This window comes from Phoenix dactylifera, chromosome 9, assembly GCF_051530095.1.
Source record: "Phoenix dactylifera cultivar Ajwa chromosome 9, Ajwa_hap1_PhDact_Kaust_v1.1, whole genome shotgun sequence".
NCBI classification, from domain to species: domain Eukaryota; kingdom Viridiplantae; phylum Streptophyta; class Magnoliopsida; order Arecales; family Arecaceae; genus Phoenix; species Phoenix dactylifera.
Window position 1 is genome coordinate 32,383,138 of NC_143198.1, and position 15,531 is coordinate 32,398,668.

The window sequence follows — 15,531 nt, forward strand, 5'->3', positions numbered from 1 at the left end:
AAACTATATATCATGGACGGCAAGTCCCTGGAAGCGTCATCCATATGACACTAATTGGCTAGAAATTGAAATGTTACGTGCTGAAGTCAGCTACAAATACACAACGATGTTTAGACGTGTGATATCCCCCATGGTTTTGCTAGCCTTACAAAATAACGAACTGTCCAAAACTAAAGTACATATCTCAAGCTGGTAAAAAAAATTCTAAGCTGATTGTTATTCTGACGACGACGACCCATGTTGTGCGTAAAGCGATCGCACCCGCGAAGAATTGGCAAGGTACGTCAGTAAGGGCGGAACCTGCGCCCGCGGTTATTGTCGTTGCTTTTCCGACCCCCACTGGAGCTGGCACTCCGATTACCACCTTGCTGAGGTGCGGTTACAGCTGCTCCGGGTTGTTGCCTGCAAGATACATGGCCTATCTAGGTATAAAACAAGACAGATTTTACTCATACATATATATATATATATATACATATATATATATATATATATATATATAGAGAGAGAGAGAGAGAGAGAGAGAGAGAGAGTTAAAAAAAAAAAAAACATGAGGCTCCTGCAATTGTAGGGTCCGAATTCAGTACGAATTGTGTACACAGATAAAAAGAGTAGCTGTCTAAATCAGAGTCACAAGCATGGCATAGAGAATTTAGTTCGCTAGGTAGAAAGATTCGAATTTTTTGAAAACCAGTTGTATAGGCAATAAGTCCAACAAATTTCTTTGATAATATATAAAAAAATAACACAAAAAGGATGAAAATTAGACATATCTGGACACTCACTCGTGCAAAGACAACATGGACAACATCACAGCAAACTTGAAAAAGAGACACTAACAAAAACAAAAGGAAATGAATTTGTAATCCATGAATATTTGATAATATATTCTGTAAACTTTATGTTTCTCTTCCATATTTATATGTTTTGAGTTTGTTATGAAATAGTCGAAGCTTCAGAGAATAATTTATCAAATGATAAGACTCTGAATAATTCAATAATTACTCAACAGTCCACAGAATGAGTGCAACTATGGTCTGAAAGACGGACCACAGAGCATGAAATCTCTAGCTCAGTGCTTGAGCTACCAGGTTAAACGAACATGTTTTCATCACAAGGAATGATAGATCCACAAGGCAATGTAGATGAAAATATTAACAAGGGGCTCACGACAAGCAGTATACAGGTTAGGCAGCCATTGGTTCTCGGCCGGGCCCTCGCACAAAATTCAGGGACATGCAGTCAGTCTAGTATAGCAGTTTCACACCTACAAGGTCAGATTAGTCCAAGTGTCTAGTTTTCCTTATTTGTTTGAGTAGTCTTTAGCATGAGGAAGTTTCTGAAACATCAATGAAACAAAGCCTAGCATCTTTACTGTACTTACAATACATATCCAAGGCGCCCATCAGGTAATATCATTGGCACCATAGCCATGCCAGCAGGGGTCTGCCCCCTTCCATAGATCATTGGCTGCAAAATAACCATCATAATTGTATGATTATAATAACAAAACCACCAGAAATCACATAGATCGATATAAAATTAACATGCAGCAGCTATCTGAATCTACCTTAAAAGAAGCATACCATACCTGTGCAAAACCAGGTGCTAAAGCACCATAAGGTCCCATTACACCGTATCCCATGCGAGGAAGATAATTTGGCAACAGAGGACCTTTTTGAGCATTGGACGCTGTTTCACCTTTCTTATCAGCTGGAGGCTTTGCTAGAGAGCACTCAAGAACATCACCTATTTATTAAGAGACACAAGGAGGGAACAGAATGAGCCATGAAGGAAAATTTATAGCCAGACATAACAAAGCATGTAAAATAACTAGCATGAATAATCACCATCAAGTTCATATCTTTCAGTGTTCTTAAGAGCCTTCATGGCCATTGACCGCTCTTTAAAATGCACAAAACCAAACCTCTTCTCCTGTCCAGACTTTGCAGGCGGCAGAACCACCTTTGTAATTTCACCATGGTGTTCAAAGAGCTTTTTCAACTGATCTTGGCTGACATTTTTTGGCAAATTCTTTACATAAACTGCCTTTACCTGTAAAAATTTTGATCAGCAGACATGTGAGTGCCGAAGAAAGGTAGCCTGGCACAACAAAAGGAAGGAACAACTGAGCTGAAAAAACTTAACAGAATTAACTAAAACCTGAGAACTAGAAGAGGGATCCCCACTCCTAGGGTCAGCCCAGCTCACTGTAGGGGCATTGGAATCAAGCTTGAATTTTGGGGTGGACATCTTTTTTCTTGAATATTCCGCACATGCATGGTTGTAGTACTCAATGAATGCAAAACCACGATTACGGCTAGAATTTTGTGGATCCTGTGATAGTAGACAAGTGTCATACGCAGAGAATATTGACGAATCACCCACTTTAAGAAGCATGTGCAAACAACGCTAAAAGATTGCTGCAATACTTTTAAGTGATATCAATAGTCATCAACAAAGTAACATATTATATGAGCAATGTCAGCAGAAATCAAAAACATTGGGCAGATGCAAGTGTTATGAGAAGGAGAAGCAATTACCTTCATCAGGTCTACAGTAGTGACCCCTGGGCCAACATTCATCACAGCCATCCTCAAATCATCCTCCACCCAGTTTCTAGGAATGTTACCAATGAATAATCGATTTTTTGCTTGAGATGTCGAGCACCTTACCTGCTTCCCCTGCAGTACATTGCATGCCCATAACAGTGTTCAGTCAAGAATGCAACAAGAATCTGATAAATCTAATGCCTAACTTTTTAGTTTAAAAAGTTATACTCTTGACTCTGCCTCTTTTTAAAATAAGGGCCAAATGGTGTCATGAAAGCATTGCATTCGACCTGTTTCAAATATTTCTTTTCTTAAATCATAGTTCAAATATTTTTTTTCCTGGATCCATCCTATATATCCCATGCTCCAGCTAGGGGAATAAACATCCAATGAGGTAGAACCATCTTGATGGAGATGACAGGCCCATTTTCTGTATTATCGATAGGATCCATTATAACAACTCACATACTTATATTTTAGAAATACCAAAACAAATAAATCAAACAGTCAAACTACCAGAATGGTCTAGAAATCGGAGTCTTAAGTGTCCTTTTTTTTTTTGGTAAAAACTAGGACTTTATGTTCTTATGGACCTAATTCATTGCAATTTGATCCAGTAAAATGGAAGAGTTATTATTTTCCAAAATAATATGTAGATTTATCGCATATAGAACCATAGCAACCGCCATAAATTGTGTAGTTCCCTAGCCTGATGCTACTTAATCATATTCCAAATTCATTGGTTTTAATATATCCCCCACAGTAGTTTATCTTGGCACAGATATCGAACTACCCTCAACAGTTTTTGTAGCCATAAATACTATTCATTGGGTGAGATCTGTTGACTTTGATATCATTCAAGTGTAGATCTCAATAAGTGATCATGTTATAGATCTGTGATTTTGCAATTACTTAAAAATGAAACAATGATCCTAGTTGTCATCTCCGTACCTAGTTTAATTGTAAATCTTTACTGAGTACACCTTATATACTGCCTTTGGGCAACCCTCTCAACAACTAAAAGGTCCATTCAAAGAACATGGAGATTAGTTGAAGCAATGAGTCTCCCATTACTTCAACATAGTTTAAGTAAAAGAAAAAAAGAAAAAACAGAATCTGCTTGGAAATTTAAGAAAGAAGTCATATTATGTCATCATTTATTTTTTAATACAAAAAGTTAAATAGTCAATTGCATTGCCCTTGATAATTTGTATCCATAATTACATTGTGGGATTAAAGTGAGCTTCACAAAGGCTATGACACAGCCATTTAAACTAACCCTCTTTAGCAATAATCCTATGGAATCACTTGTGTAGAGATATTATGCAATTTCTTACAATAGAAACATTACATCTCCAATAAACATATCGAGAAAGCACGGAATTGATAAAAGATACAGCAATATAAACAAAGGGGGATCCACCTTAAATTCAATATTATTCAGATCTTCAATAGCCTTTGTAGCCAATTCTTTGGTTCTGAAAGTCACGAAGGCATAACCTTTATTCTCTGATGAATCCTTGCCTTTCATAACCCTGACCTGTCAATGTCCAAAAATACATAAATATGATTTGCATAATCTGCTGAAACGCAATAAGACAAGGATAACATAACTGACCTCAGTAACCTCTCCTACTGACTCACAGAAGCTTCTCAAATCTTCTTCTGATGCATCATGAGGTATGCCACCAACATAAACCTCAGACCCATGAGGAGGAAGTGCAAGGAGTTCAGCATGTTTTCCGCTTTCATCCTCATCCCTCTCATCATCTTTCATCGCATCAACTTTTATAGCATCACCAGCACCACCAGAAGCATCTGCATCAGTTTCATTAGCAGTTGCATTCTCTTCTTCCTCCTCTTCAGGGTCCTCTTCCTCCACTTCCTCCTCCACCTCCTCCTCTACCACTTCCTCTTCTTCCTCTTCCACTTCCTCAACTTCCTCCTCAACTTCTTCATACTCAACCTTTTCTTCCATCATATCCTCAGGTTCATCAAGATCAACCTGCTGTTCCAGCTCCAGTGGCTTTACAGGCCCAGCTGGCTTAGCAGCTGCAGCACTTGCTCTTGTCCTCGGCATCTTATGTATCTAAAAGAAGCTTGCAAGGCAACTGTGAATGAAGCACAGGTGCCGGAAGCATTTGCAAGAGGAAGAAGATAGTTGCAGAAGGAGGAAAAAAATAGAAAGGCCAACAGGAGTTGCAGAGTAAGAATCTAAACTCAATGCAAGCCATGGTATGGCTCAAAGGAGTTTCAATGTGAAAGATTTTCGTTACGGGATGACAACAATAGTAGTAATAATAGAGACAGGCAGGAGAAAGTATCGCAACATGATAAGCAAGAGGATGATGCTCAGTAGATGCAACACTGATGAAAAGAATTCCTTGCAAAAATCAGATACCAAGCTGAAGGCCAAAATAAACCCGCTTGTTTAAGTGCATAACTAGTTATGTTCCCGTGTAAGGAATAAAAAAGGAAAAAAAGAAAAAAAACAACACCAAAGTGAGAATTTAGCGCATGAAAGTACCACGAAAAGTAAAATGGAGAATAAATGCTGTAACCATAGTTTTTGTACCCAAAGATGCAACAATTGATTTACATTCAGCCAAACCACTATGAGTTGCTTGATATAAATAGTATCAAAACAACCAGAAAAGTGTAAGATTTTTTACAAGCAAAAATTATCAGCATACCAACTGTCACCAACAATAAAGCCACCCATTGCCATGAAACATCATTAATATACCTCCAATTGCAAAGTATATTTAAGAATCCATAATAAATTTAACCATCATTATGCTCCGCAAATATTAATAGAGGCATGAAGCTATTTTCATGTCATTAACCATCATTATGTATAATCTCACCCTAACCCCACAAATATATTGTTATCAAAAAACTTTTAAAAATGAAGGTTTAGAATATAAAAGATTAAATGCAGATAAATGAAACAATGACATATAGTGAACCAAAAGAAAAAGAAAACCAATTTGCAACTATTGCATTTCATGATACCATTTAACATCAGAAAGTAACACTTCTGCATGACAGAAAGTAGTACCGAGGGAATACACCAACAGAAAAGATAAATCCAAAGTTCTCTGAATTGAAATTTTGCATAGAAAACAAATTAATGGCAAAAGTACTGCCCCATCGCATAACGGAAACCCAGCGGCAGCCGCTTCCATGATGCGAATTGAACAAGCATGTCCTATGAAGCTAGGAGTCTAAGACCATGTCAATTAGGACTAACAGGCCAGAAGAAAACAAGAACCCCAATAATTTCCAGTTTTCAAACCATCTGGGTCTCGCTATGTATTGTTGGCAATAAATAGTGGAAACTAAACCATATATCAAATAGGGAAAAATGATTGAAGTTAGCCTTGAAGATATGATCAGAGACAATGGGCCATTTGCCATAAACCCTAGATTTCTCCACAATCCCCAAGTTAAAAAGGCGTTTTCGCGCAAAGCACTACCTAAACCTTCCTAGGTCGCATTGATCTAAGCAGAGATTGTCTTCTCGAGGTTAAGCGCCCCAATAAATCGAAAAGAAGACAAGAATCAAGAAACGCCGCAGGCCTTTTCAGAAAAGAAATCTCAGTTGACAAAGGAGGGAGGGAAGGAGATCGAAAGCCGGACTCACCAGAGAAGCAATTCAGCGAGAGCGAAGTCGAAGACCTGGAGCAGCGGAAAAGAGGAACCCTAGTGGGAACGGAACATGGCTCCCGAGTCCCGCGACGCCAAATTATTGGAAGTGGGCTTTCCGGAGCTCCCACCTCCCCCGTGGGAATTGCGGGCCAGGGCTAACCCACGCTCTCTAGCAAGTGAGATCGGATTGATCTCGCCTACCAAACGTGTGTGCGCGCGTATGTGTGTGTTTTTTTTTATAGCTAAAATGGATATTTCATACATTACGAGTACAGATATACCCAGTAAAGCCGGCAAACAATAAGTCACATCCTCTCTTCTGCCCATAGAGTGTCACCTGAGTGGCGCGCCACATACGCTGCTACCTAGTCTGCTGCTACATTGGCCTCTCAGTACACATATCTACCAAACGTGTTTAATCGTTAGTGATGAGTATGAAGGACGATCTGTTTTCCATTTTCGATATTTTATATATAAAGATCGCCGAAATTGATCTGATTGGCTCCAATTTTTATGTTTGGATGAGTTCAAAATATGAGTCCAGAGAGCATATCATTTTTCTCAGCTGGTTGATGATAGATCACATTTCATCTAAGTCGATCTCTTGGTCTATTATGGGTTGAAGTGCTTTAACCAGTTCTATTCCAAATTTATGGTTAGATTTTGCGTGGCTCGCTATCCTTGGTGGTTTAAATTTATGTTTAGATGTTGCCGCTGAAGACCAGCTTGATATAGACGCAGACGCCGAGTGGAGGAAGATGCTGAAAGGCTAGGTTATGAGTTGCTCATTTGCACAAAGCTACAGTCCATTCGGGACCGCTTCAGGAATGTTGGTTATGTCTGGAATCCTTATTCGTGATCGAGTTTCCATCTAAAACAACAAAAATAAAGAAGTACGATGGTTTTAAGTTTACACGGAAGAGAGAGAGAGAGAGAGAGAGAAGAAAAAAAAAAAAGGCTTCTAACCTTGGTTTTCATGATGTGGGATGGGAGACTCCACTCAAACCCCTGGCTATTGGAAATCCTAGGTGGGCTGGGGTAGCAATGACCAGCAAACATGTTCGACAGCTACTTCAAGGATAGGACTTCTTATGGACCCGACTTATGGCAAATTAATATAGACAGTTGCAACGATGGACAGATCTATACTCACCAGATTAAATCAAGTTTGTCTTCTTTATGAGAAATGGACATTCTACTAGCATTGTGGAGCATCCATGGCTATTTAATATACCTATCAGGTATCAACCAACCAAAATAAACCCAGACATGCGTGAGACTTGAGTTTTTGATCTCATGTCAGATAATGTTTGGGATGTAGAGTGGCTTAGGGGATGGGATAAGTTAGTCCATAGCTCATAAGATAAAAATTTTTGTTGGAAAACGTCTGGGTCGCTTACACATAAATGTTTGGAGGAGAGTTATGTTTCTTCGTTATGATGATACTTCCAACAGGTGTCATGTAACAGCGGCCAAGGACCCCTAGAGGAGAGTTATGTATGGCCTTCCAAACCAACCACTATAGAGGAACCCTCTAGATTGGTGAAAGTTGCTTAGAGCACTCCGTGACTTGTTATTTTTTGACTTTTTAGATATATTCATACTACAAGTATATGAGTCGTCTATTATAGCAAAAAAAAAAAAAAAACCCAAGTACATGAATGCATTCAGCCATGAGTGGATATTCATCTTTTTTAAATGTTTAGTACATTCTTCTGCCAAGTAGACTCCAGCGATTATTGAATTCTTATAGGTGATGTGCGTGAGTGGGCTGTGAACTTGGGTGGTGCCTGGTTCGCATGAGAACTGGTGAGAATCTCATACAAGCATTTGCAATCTGCAATCCACTTCTCATCTAATGAATCCCGCTTTTGCATGTATTGCCATCGCTCATTAGATTATTGGCCAATCTAGCAAAAGTTTCTTAAGCAGTTTAAAAATATGAATCATAAAACAAAGGTTTAGGCAGTGACAGTAATGTCCTCACAAAACCACAGCTAAATTAATAGCGACGAAACTGGGATCCACCATCAAGGATGAACTCACTCAAGGTGCATTTCTCTTGCACAATCTCAGCATGAAAATTATTTACATAAAGTATCTCCATCCACGAAAAATTATCACACCTGTTAATCTTCTTCCACTGGATATATAAACCTTTTTCTTACAATATGTTGCCTTTATGTAACTACATATTATTCCGATATTGCTGACTTGCTGCTGTAACTAAAAAGTCTCCATCTATCTAAGATCCAACGCATGAAACTCATAATCTAGAAATTGCGATTCTATTTCCATTTGGGACTAAGAATACGCGATCAAATTTTATGAAGTCCAGTACAACTGAAGCCAGCGTTTCCTGATGTGCAGTATAGCAATGGTCGGCCCCTTTAATAATCTGTAGCTTGTGATTAGGTATGAGCTCGGCAAACTTCAAGGCATCCTCTGCTGGTACAATTTCATCTTCTGAACCATGAACTGTCAAGACCCTGAAAGTAACAGAGTTGATTGTTATTATCTGTAACGATGCGGTACAATGGCACAGCTAGCCTTCTCATCTAACAGTCCTATCAATGTGCAAATATTAAAGATATCGATGGGACTAATAAGTCAAAAAATGCAAACATAGAGCTGGCTCAGCAAAAATAGGATACTACATACACTGCAATACACAGAAATGTACCTAACCTGCACTCTTGGTCAATGGAGAGGTTTGATGCATGCATATCTGTGTTTAATCGATCCATTAGACTTTCTTCAGTCACCCGATACTCGACTTTTCCTGTTACAAAATCCAACAATAATCAACCATTTGGTACAAAAAAGTAATATCTATATTTTCTGCTTAAGTCATGATCACCGATGAATGAAAGAAGCAGAATGGAAGAAACAAAGTGAGAGAAAGGGGGAAAAGTAATTGCATTAAACCGAACAAAGAAGGAAAAAGTTGGTATGATGACTTTCAAAAAGAGCATCATCCCTTATATACAGAAATTCCTTGGTTAATTTTCCTATTATATGTTTTTAGAAGAAGCTACATCATAGGGGTCAATATTTGAGGGCATAATTGAGGCTTAACTACTGCTCAACATTATCAGATCAACATAAGTCAATCCTGCTTCCTCCCACCATGAGTATCGTATGGGTGATATAGTTATCCTCTAAGCAACTGACATGTGCATGTCTCCATTTCTTACCATTTAAATTCTACAAACTTGAAGCTAGTTAAGTATAAACCAAACAAAAAGCTAGTGCTCTCCATATCAATACATGCATGAAAGCAAAGAGACAAACTGGTAAATTTGATGCACACTGATCTGCAGATAGGTTTAGATATCAAGGCACCACAGATGCATCAGATACATATCTATGCGCAGATATATGCATGTGCATAGGGGTGGGGACAAGTCAAATCTAATCAAATAGAACTCTTGATTTATATTATATCCATTATGAACAAATATGTTTTGTTCTAATAAGTAGCACTATATATCTTCAAACATGCAACGGCATCATCCTTGAAATTAAAACCCCCACCCTTGTTTTTTTGGAATTTGAAATGCACCCTGTTTTATTCAAGCAATAGGAAACAATAAGGGAACCACTTTAACCTTTGTGTGTGTGTGTGTGTTTGTGTAAAATAAGCAATAACAACAGGCTCACTTAGCTGACCAATTTAACACTGGTTAACTGGACCCTACTTCAACATCAGTTCATATCCAAAACAAAGTCGTGTCTCAAATAAGCTCTCATGACTTTGACCTAAGTCTTTTTGGCTCATGGAATCCATGAAACATGAGGACATGGTGGCTAGTTTTGTATGGATAATTCACAGATATGTATTCAGTTATTCAAAAAATGCCTGAACTACCCTGCACCAGTCTATATCCGCGTTATAAGAAAACTGTATTACTGAGGAGTAGAACAATTTTCACATACATAGACAGTATACTCATTCCTGGTATTATTTTTTTTTAATATCATAACCTAATATCCTTATTTTAAAACTAAAGATCCACAAAATTTTATATAGTGCAAATGTTTATTGTTGTCATCTTAAAACATCATGTTACGGAAGCATATTGAAGTATGAAAGCCATCCAGGAAACAAAACACAGAATTAGCATCAGTTAGAACCACAAAATGATAGAAAATGGAAGTCTTCTGACAAAGTTATAGATCATATATGCGATAGCAAGACCAAGTTAAAGCTCCATTTTATTGCTATAATGCACCTGTTCTGTCCTTCACATCGATAAATCCATCTTTCTTGATTCTCTGCATGAACTCTTTGCCTAATCGACCTTCAATGCCTCTATCTAAAGCAAATCGACCAGAAAGATTGATGACTATAGGGACATCATGGTACATGGAAGCATATAAAAGCACCACATTTCCTCCTGTAAAACCATTTTTAGTGAGTAATGCTTCGCATAAACAAAGAGGCATTAAATGTTTTGCTATTGTATGCACTCTAGATCCTCTCAGTAGAAGCATATAAGAGCGCCATATTTCCTCCTGTAAGAACCATTTTATGTAAATGCTTGACAAAAACAGGTGCATTAATTTTTATGCTAGCATGCACAAGTTGAAAGATGATGGGACTTAAGACCCTGAACAGTCGATAATAGTTTTCATCATGTCTGACAGTGAATGTAGTGGTAAGAAGACTGCTACATGGGAATGGATAATCTGAATGCTTAATGTTTATTGGAACGTCACCAAGTTCAAGCATAAGTTTGGTTGACAGAAAATATGAACATCTTGGCCAGGAGATTATAGTTTTCATCATGTCAGACATTGAATGCAGTATTATGAGGACTGCTACATGGGAATGGATCATCTGACGCTTAGTGTTCATTGAAACACAACCAGGTTCAAGCATAAGTATGGTTGACATGAAAATACGTAAAGGCCAATTTATGCCAAAAAGACTGCCTACCTTTACTGTGTCCAAGAATAGCACTTATTTCATATTTTTGTTCAGACCAATATAAGACTACAGCACGTAAGTCATCAGCCTCTCTTCTATAGTTGCCATACTGGAAAACACCTTCGCTTTCCCTAGAAATCGAATGGCCATCAGCATGTTACTAAATTGACATAGACCTGTTTGTGTGGTTAATAATTCTGGTGAGCGACATTTCAATCCATTTGATACAGAAAACAAATCCAACAATAAAAGCAATCAACAGAATGGAATATTAAACCCTATGGGATATAGGAGCTGAGTGACATTTCAATCCATCTGATACAGAAAACAAATTCGATAGTAAAAGCAATCAACAACATGGAATATTACATCGTACAGGATATAGGCACTATAAGACCAATGCCAAATCTTTGATTTGAGCTTGTTATTCATGTTTATGTTTAAGCTAGCTATCTTAAACATGATAACATCAAGAATCGCACTATATACGTGAGGAAAAGCAGAATATGCTATTATAGAAATGTGTAAAGCTATATACAAAAGAATAAATATATACACAAAGAAACTCGAGATAGATCAAATGCTGCACCTCATTTAACCTAAGAATACATCATGATTAAAATCATCTAGAAAACCCTCATTCAATTTAATTTTGCTGAGTCTGGAATTGACTAAAGAACAAGTAGCAGGTTATTTTTTTCCTTTAAAGAGTACAAAAGGAAAATGCCAAACAAAGGGAAAGATATCAAGTAGATGTTCTGCTAAAGTGTCAACATAAAGAAAAGAAGAAGAAGAAGAAGTGATAAGTTTACATGAATAACAACTAATCGAGCTAAATTAATTGACTTGGAAGCTTCAGTATAGTTGTCACCAAAGAAGATGATCAAAAACCATCCAAGTTCCAGAAATGTAAAAAAATTCAAAAATGAATATCTGCTGGTTTGCGAAGGCTATACACCATTGTCCAGTTTTCAATATGAAAAAGTTATCCCTAATCAATTACTAAAATTCATAACCTTAATTGAATAATTTTTATTTTCAATCAAGATTAACCTGCACCGACTAATGCACACCAGAAATAAATCTGTATGATCATTTGATGGAAAGAGATGAAGTTCTGAGGATAAAACATGTACGGAATAGATGACTGCTTAGTTCACTGCACTTAGGGTAAAAAGGAAAGAAATTCAACATCTAAAATTGAAAGCATATACCATGTAGCATGTGATTTTTCCCCCCTTCAGTACTGGAATCCATGCACTGGTAAAGAAGATATTGAATTAAAGCGCATAGTAGTCAGAAACCTGACAATATTGTTCCACATGGATGTGGTGCTAGCATGTTAGAAAGTGGTACTATTTAGCAATCACATTATTTCATTTCTCCTCGCAACTCTAGAAACATTGTAATGAAAATTTTTTGAGAAGAAGAAGCCATCAAATTTAGCATTTATGCTGATTTTTTCTGTATTTTCTTTCAGTGGATCTAATAGCAGTAATTTCAGATTGAAGATCCAACCCTATGGCAAATGCATTTTGAGTGAACATGCATACTTTTCTAATAGGATCCTTGCTTGCTTGAACATGACAGCATATCAAGTCTTGCAATAAAGATAAATGATAATTTAGGCCATGTCTTAAGAAAAAATGCAAGATAAAAGCGGAAATTATAGATAAATAGTTCAACTATGCCTTGAAGAGTCACAACTTTCCAGGCTTTCCGGTAAGAAGCTTACCCATTTCCAGCAAAATCAAAGCGAAAGGCACTGATCCGTTCTCTTGTTAATGCAGCACTTAGGTTAAGTAAAGTTTTGTCATCCTGAAAATAGCAGCATTTACCACTGTAAGACAATCAAAAGGGGTACCCAAAATCATCATTCCGTAAAAAAAATATCTGACTTTTGACGCAAATTTCAAGGAGCACAGATGTTGCATTGTATACATGGAAGGAGTAACCAGTGTCCAGACAATGTGTTCCTTATTGCTAGAGAAATTCTTAACTTATAGGACAGGCAATTAGATCTCAAGTTTATCAAATTTTCCATCAAACGATAAATAATTTAAGCAAATAGATTCTGCAATTCACAATTAATTCCAAGATATCCTATTCTTTATCTTAAATGTCTTGGCTGAATGACTGCTAATATCATGTGATAAGAAAAGCTTTCGTTAAAATTGCAGTTAAGATTTCTTAAATTTACAGCAAAACTCGGATTAACACAGAAGGATCTGGCACACACATAGCTTAACAACCTACCTTTGAGGCTCGGAATCCATGGCACAAGATCGCAAGCTTCTTGGAACCAGTTTCATGTAGGACCCCCACAAGCTTCTCTCCATGCTTGTTTACTATCACAACTCTTTGTCGAGTAACGCCTGCAAATGAATATTACAATATTTCATTGAATCATGAATAAAAATGGCTATATAAAGACCTCTCGAGGCCCCCTTTTTTCCTTTCCCGTTGTCTCCCTTCCTTCCATTTCTCCGGCCCACCTGCCGGATATCGCCGGACCCGGCAGGATGTTTCCCAAACAGGCCCTAATTTTTTTTTTTAAATTACAAAGACGATCGTCGGAATAAAGCAGAAGGGGTAGAGCAAATAGGAGAGGAGGAGGGGGAATATTGGAACTGTGGACCTACCGGAAGCCTCTTCAGCCTTGTCGGAGGGGAGCGGCTGCGCCATACTCCGATCGAATGACGACCGACGGCCTCCCGGAATCTGGCCTGGAGATAATACACTAGACTCGCGAAACGAACGGGCTGGCCTTGTAAGCCGTTCACCTCCCAAACAACCGCTTCGACTCGATTTCCCCAACTACAAATTTACTTATTAGTAATCTTGAGGATCAAAAGAAAAAAAAAAAAATCCGCCCACCGTGGGGCTCGAACCCACGACCACAAGGTTAAGAGCCTTGCGCTCTACCGACTGAGCTAGACGGGCTTTGGTCGTTTTAATAAATGAATATTTAATTACCTAGTACTACTACTGGAACCCAACTGCTCCCACCTCCCAACTGCTAATCCCTTTTCTTGCGTCCAATAGAAAATTAAGGAGACTATTCCATGATTTCCATCCTTCCCTTGTAACCTCTTTCTTTATATTTGTATGCCGATAGTCTATTCCTAAAAATGGAATACACGAAATGAATTCCAGACATCCACAAACAAAACTATTTTTTATCTCAAAGCCATGACTTTTATATACCGTGCCTAGAGGAAAACTGAAGTGAGCACAAAGATTTTCGTTTATACTGGATTTATTCAAGACAACCTCAACTAGAGTAGAATGCACTCCAAAATGGGGAACATATTTCTGAGAGGCTCTATTAGATAAATATAAGAAAATATAGTGATAATAATATTATGATATCAATAGTTGCATTATGTTATAATGGTGCAATATAATATTATATAAATATTAAAAATGTTGTAATATTGATGCTATAGAAACACTACAATGTTAAGTATTTATAATAGTTATAATATGGTAAATAATATTGATAAGTAGTAATATTTTTATTTTATAATTATTATTAAAAAATACTATAGAATACCAAGATATATTTAGATACTATATATTATAATATAATGTAATAGTATTATAATATTTTATCAGAGTACTAAAAGAATAATAATATTCTTTGATGGGAATACTATATTTTATGCTGATAATACTATATATCATATATAATATACTATAATATTATTTACTATATTTTAGTATTTTATACTAGTAATACTATATAACATGTTGATTGACATATTATAATCTTTATATAATATAATAGACAATATAAATTAACTTTTAGGGGTATGATTAAAAATCGTGAAATGAGCATAAAGAATAGATAAACTTATTCTGGGATGGATAAGGAATAGCTTATGCCCAAAAATGGATATAAGATGGTTTGACTATGTAGAGCTTATTCCAAGTCTATGCCCGTTTTTCAAGTGATGTTTCACTAGTATAAAGTTATATTTTAGACCTTATACTCACTGTACAAGTGGATTGATGCAACAAGTATTTTTTTTCCTTAAAAAAGAAACTTAATTATAAGGTTCCAAACACCACAAAAAGGAATAGTTTTGCCAATTATTGTTATCCAAAACGATCATAAATTATAATTTTTTCTTACTTTTTGTTCTTTTGATGGATACAAATTTTTTATTAAACAAGAAAGTAGTCTCGCAAAAATTAGAATAACTCATAGCATAACTATTCCCATAAACATGGTTGTTGTTATTTTCATTCCTGTTGTCCCTGACCAAACACAACTTCAATGGTAATTATGCAATGAAGCACTTACATATGTTAGAGCGAAAAAAGTGCTCGAAGATGCGCTCTCCTAATAGTATAGAGTATATGATCGGCATATTCATAATTCTTCATTAG

At 36.9% G+C, this 15,531-nt stretch overlaps 2 protein-coding genes and 1 non-coding gene across 9 annotated transcripts; all 3 read right to left on the reverse strand.

Moving 5' to 3' along the window:
- Positions 1-24: 24 nt before the first annotated feature.
- On the reverse strand, positions 25-6,411 carry LOC103720271 (heterogeneous nuclear ribonucleoprotein Q-like). 6 transcript variants are annotated; one of them, XM_008809900.6, is made up of 9 exons: positions 6,199-6,411; positions 4,171-4,663; positions 3,976-4,092; positions 2,544-2,684; positions 2,164-2,337; positions 1,851-2,055; positions 1,592-1,749; positions 1,385-1,470; positions 25-402 (listed from the first exon to the last, which is right to left on the reverse strand). In XM_008809900.6, the coding sequence occupies exons 2-9, from the start codon at positions 4,630-4,632 to the stop codon at positions 285-287; spliced, it is 1,461 nt and encodes a 486-aa protein (XP_008808122.2). In that variant the 5' UTR covers positions 4,633-4,663; positions 6,199-6,411; the 3' UTR covers positions 25-284. The 6 variants fall into 6 exon arrangements, with proteins under 6 accessions (XP_008808122.2, XP_008808113.2, XP_008808138.2 ...); XM_008809891.5 differs by having other exon boundaries at positions 4,171-4,995; positions 6,199-6,360; XM_008809916.6 differs by having other exon boundaries at positions 25-418; positions 4,171-4,995; positions 6,199-6,360.
- Positions 6,412-8,240: 1,829 nt separating this feature from the next.
- LOC103720291 (putative uncharacterized protein YDL057W) lies at positions 8,241-13,953 on the reverse strand. 2 transcript variants are annotated; one of them, XM_008809929.6, is made up of 7 exons: positions 13,779-13,953; positions 13,393-13,511; positions 12,872-12,954; positions 11,146-11,267; positions 10,439-10,603; positions 8,892-8,985; positions 8,241-8,692 (listed from the first exon to the last, which is right to left on the reverse strand). In XM_008809929.6, exons 1-7 carry the CDS (start codon positions 13,819-13,821, stop codon positions 8,470-8,472), a joined length of 849 nt encoding a protein of 282 aa, XP_008808151.1. In that variant the 5' UTR covers positions 13,822-13,953; the 3' UTR covers positions 8,241-8,469. The 2 variants fall into 2 exon arrangements, with proteins under 2 accessions (XP_008808151.1, XP_089781748.1); XM_089925622.1 differs by having other exon boundaries at positions 12,872-12,976; positions 13,393-13,676; positions 13,779-13,937.
- A 53-nt stretch (positions 13,954-14,006) lies between these two features.
- On the reverse strand, positions 14,007-14,079 carry TRNAK-CUU (transfer RNA lysine (anticodon CUU)). The gene has a single exon. It is a non-coding gene; the product is annotated as a tRNA-Lys (tRNA).
- Positions 14,080-15,531: the final 1,452 nt, after the last annotated feature.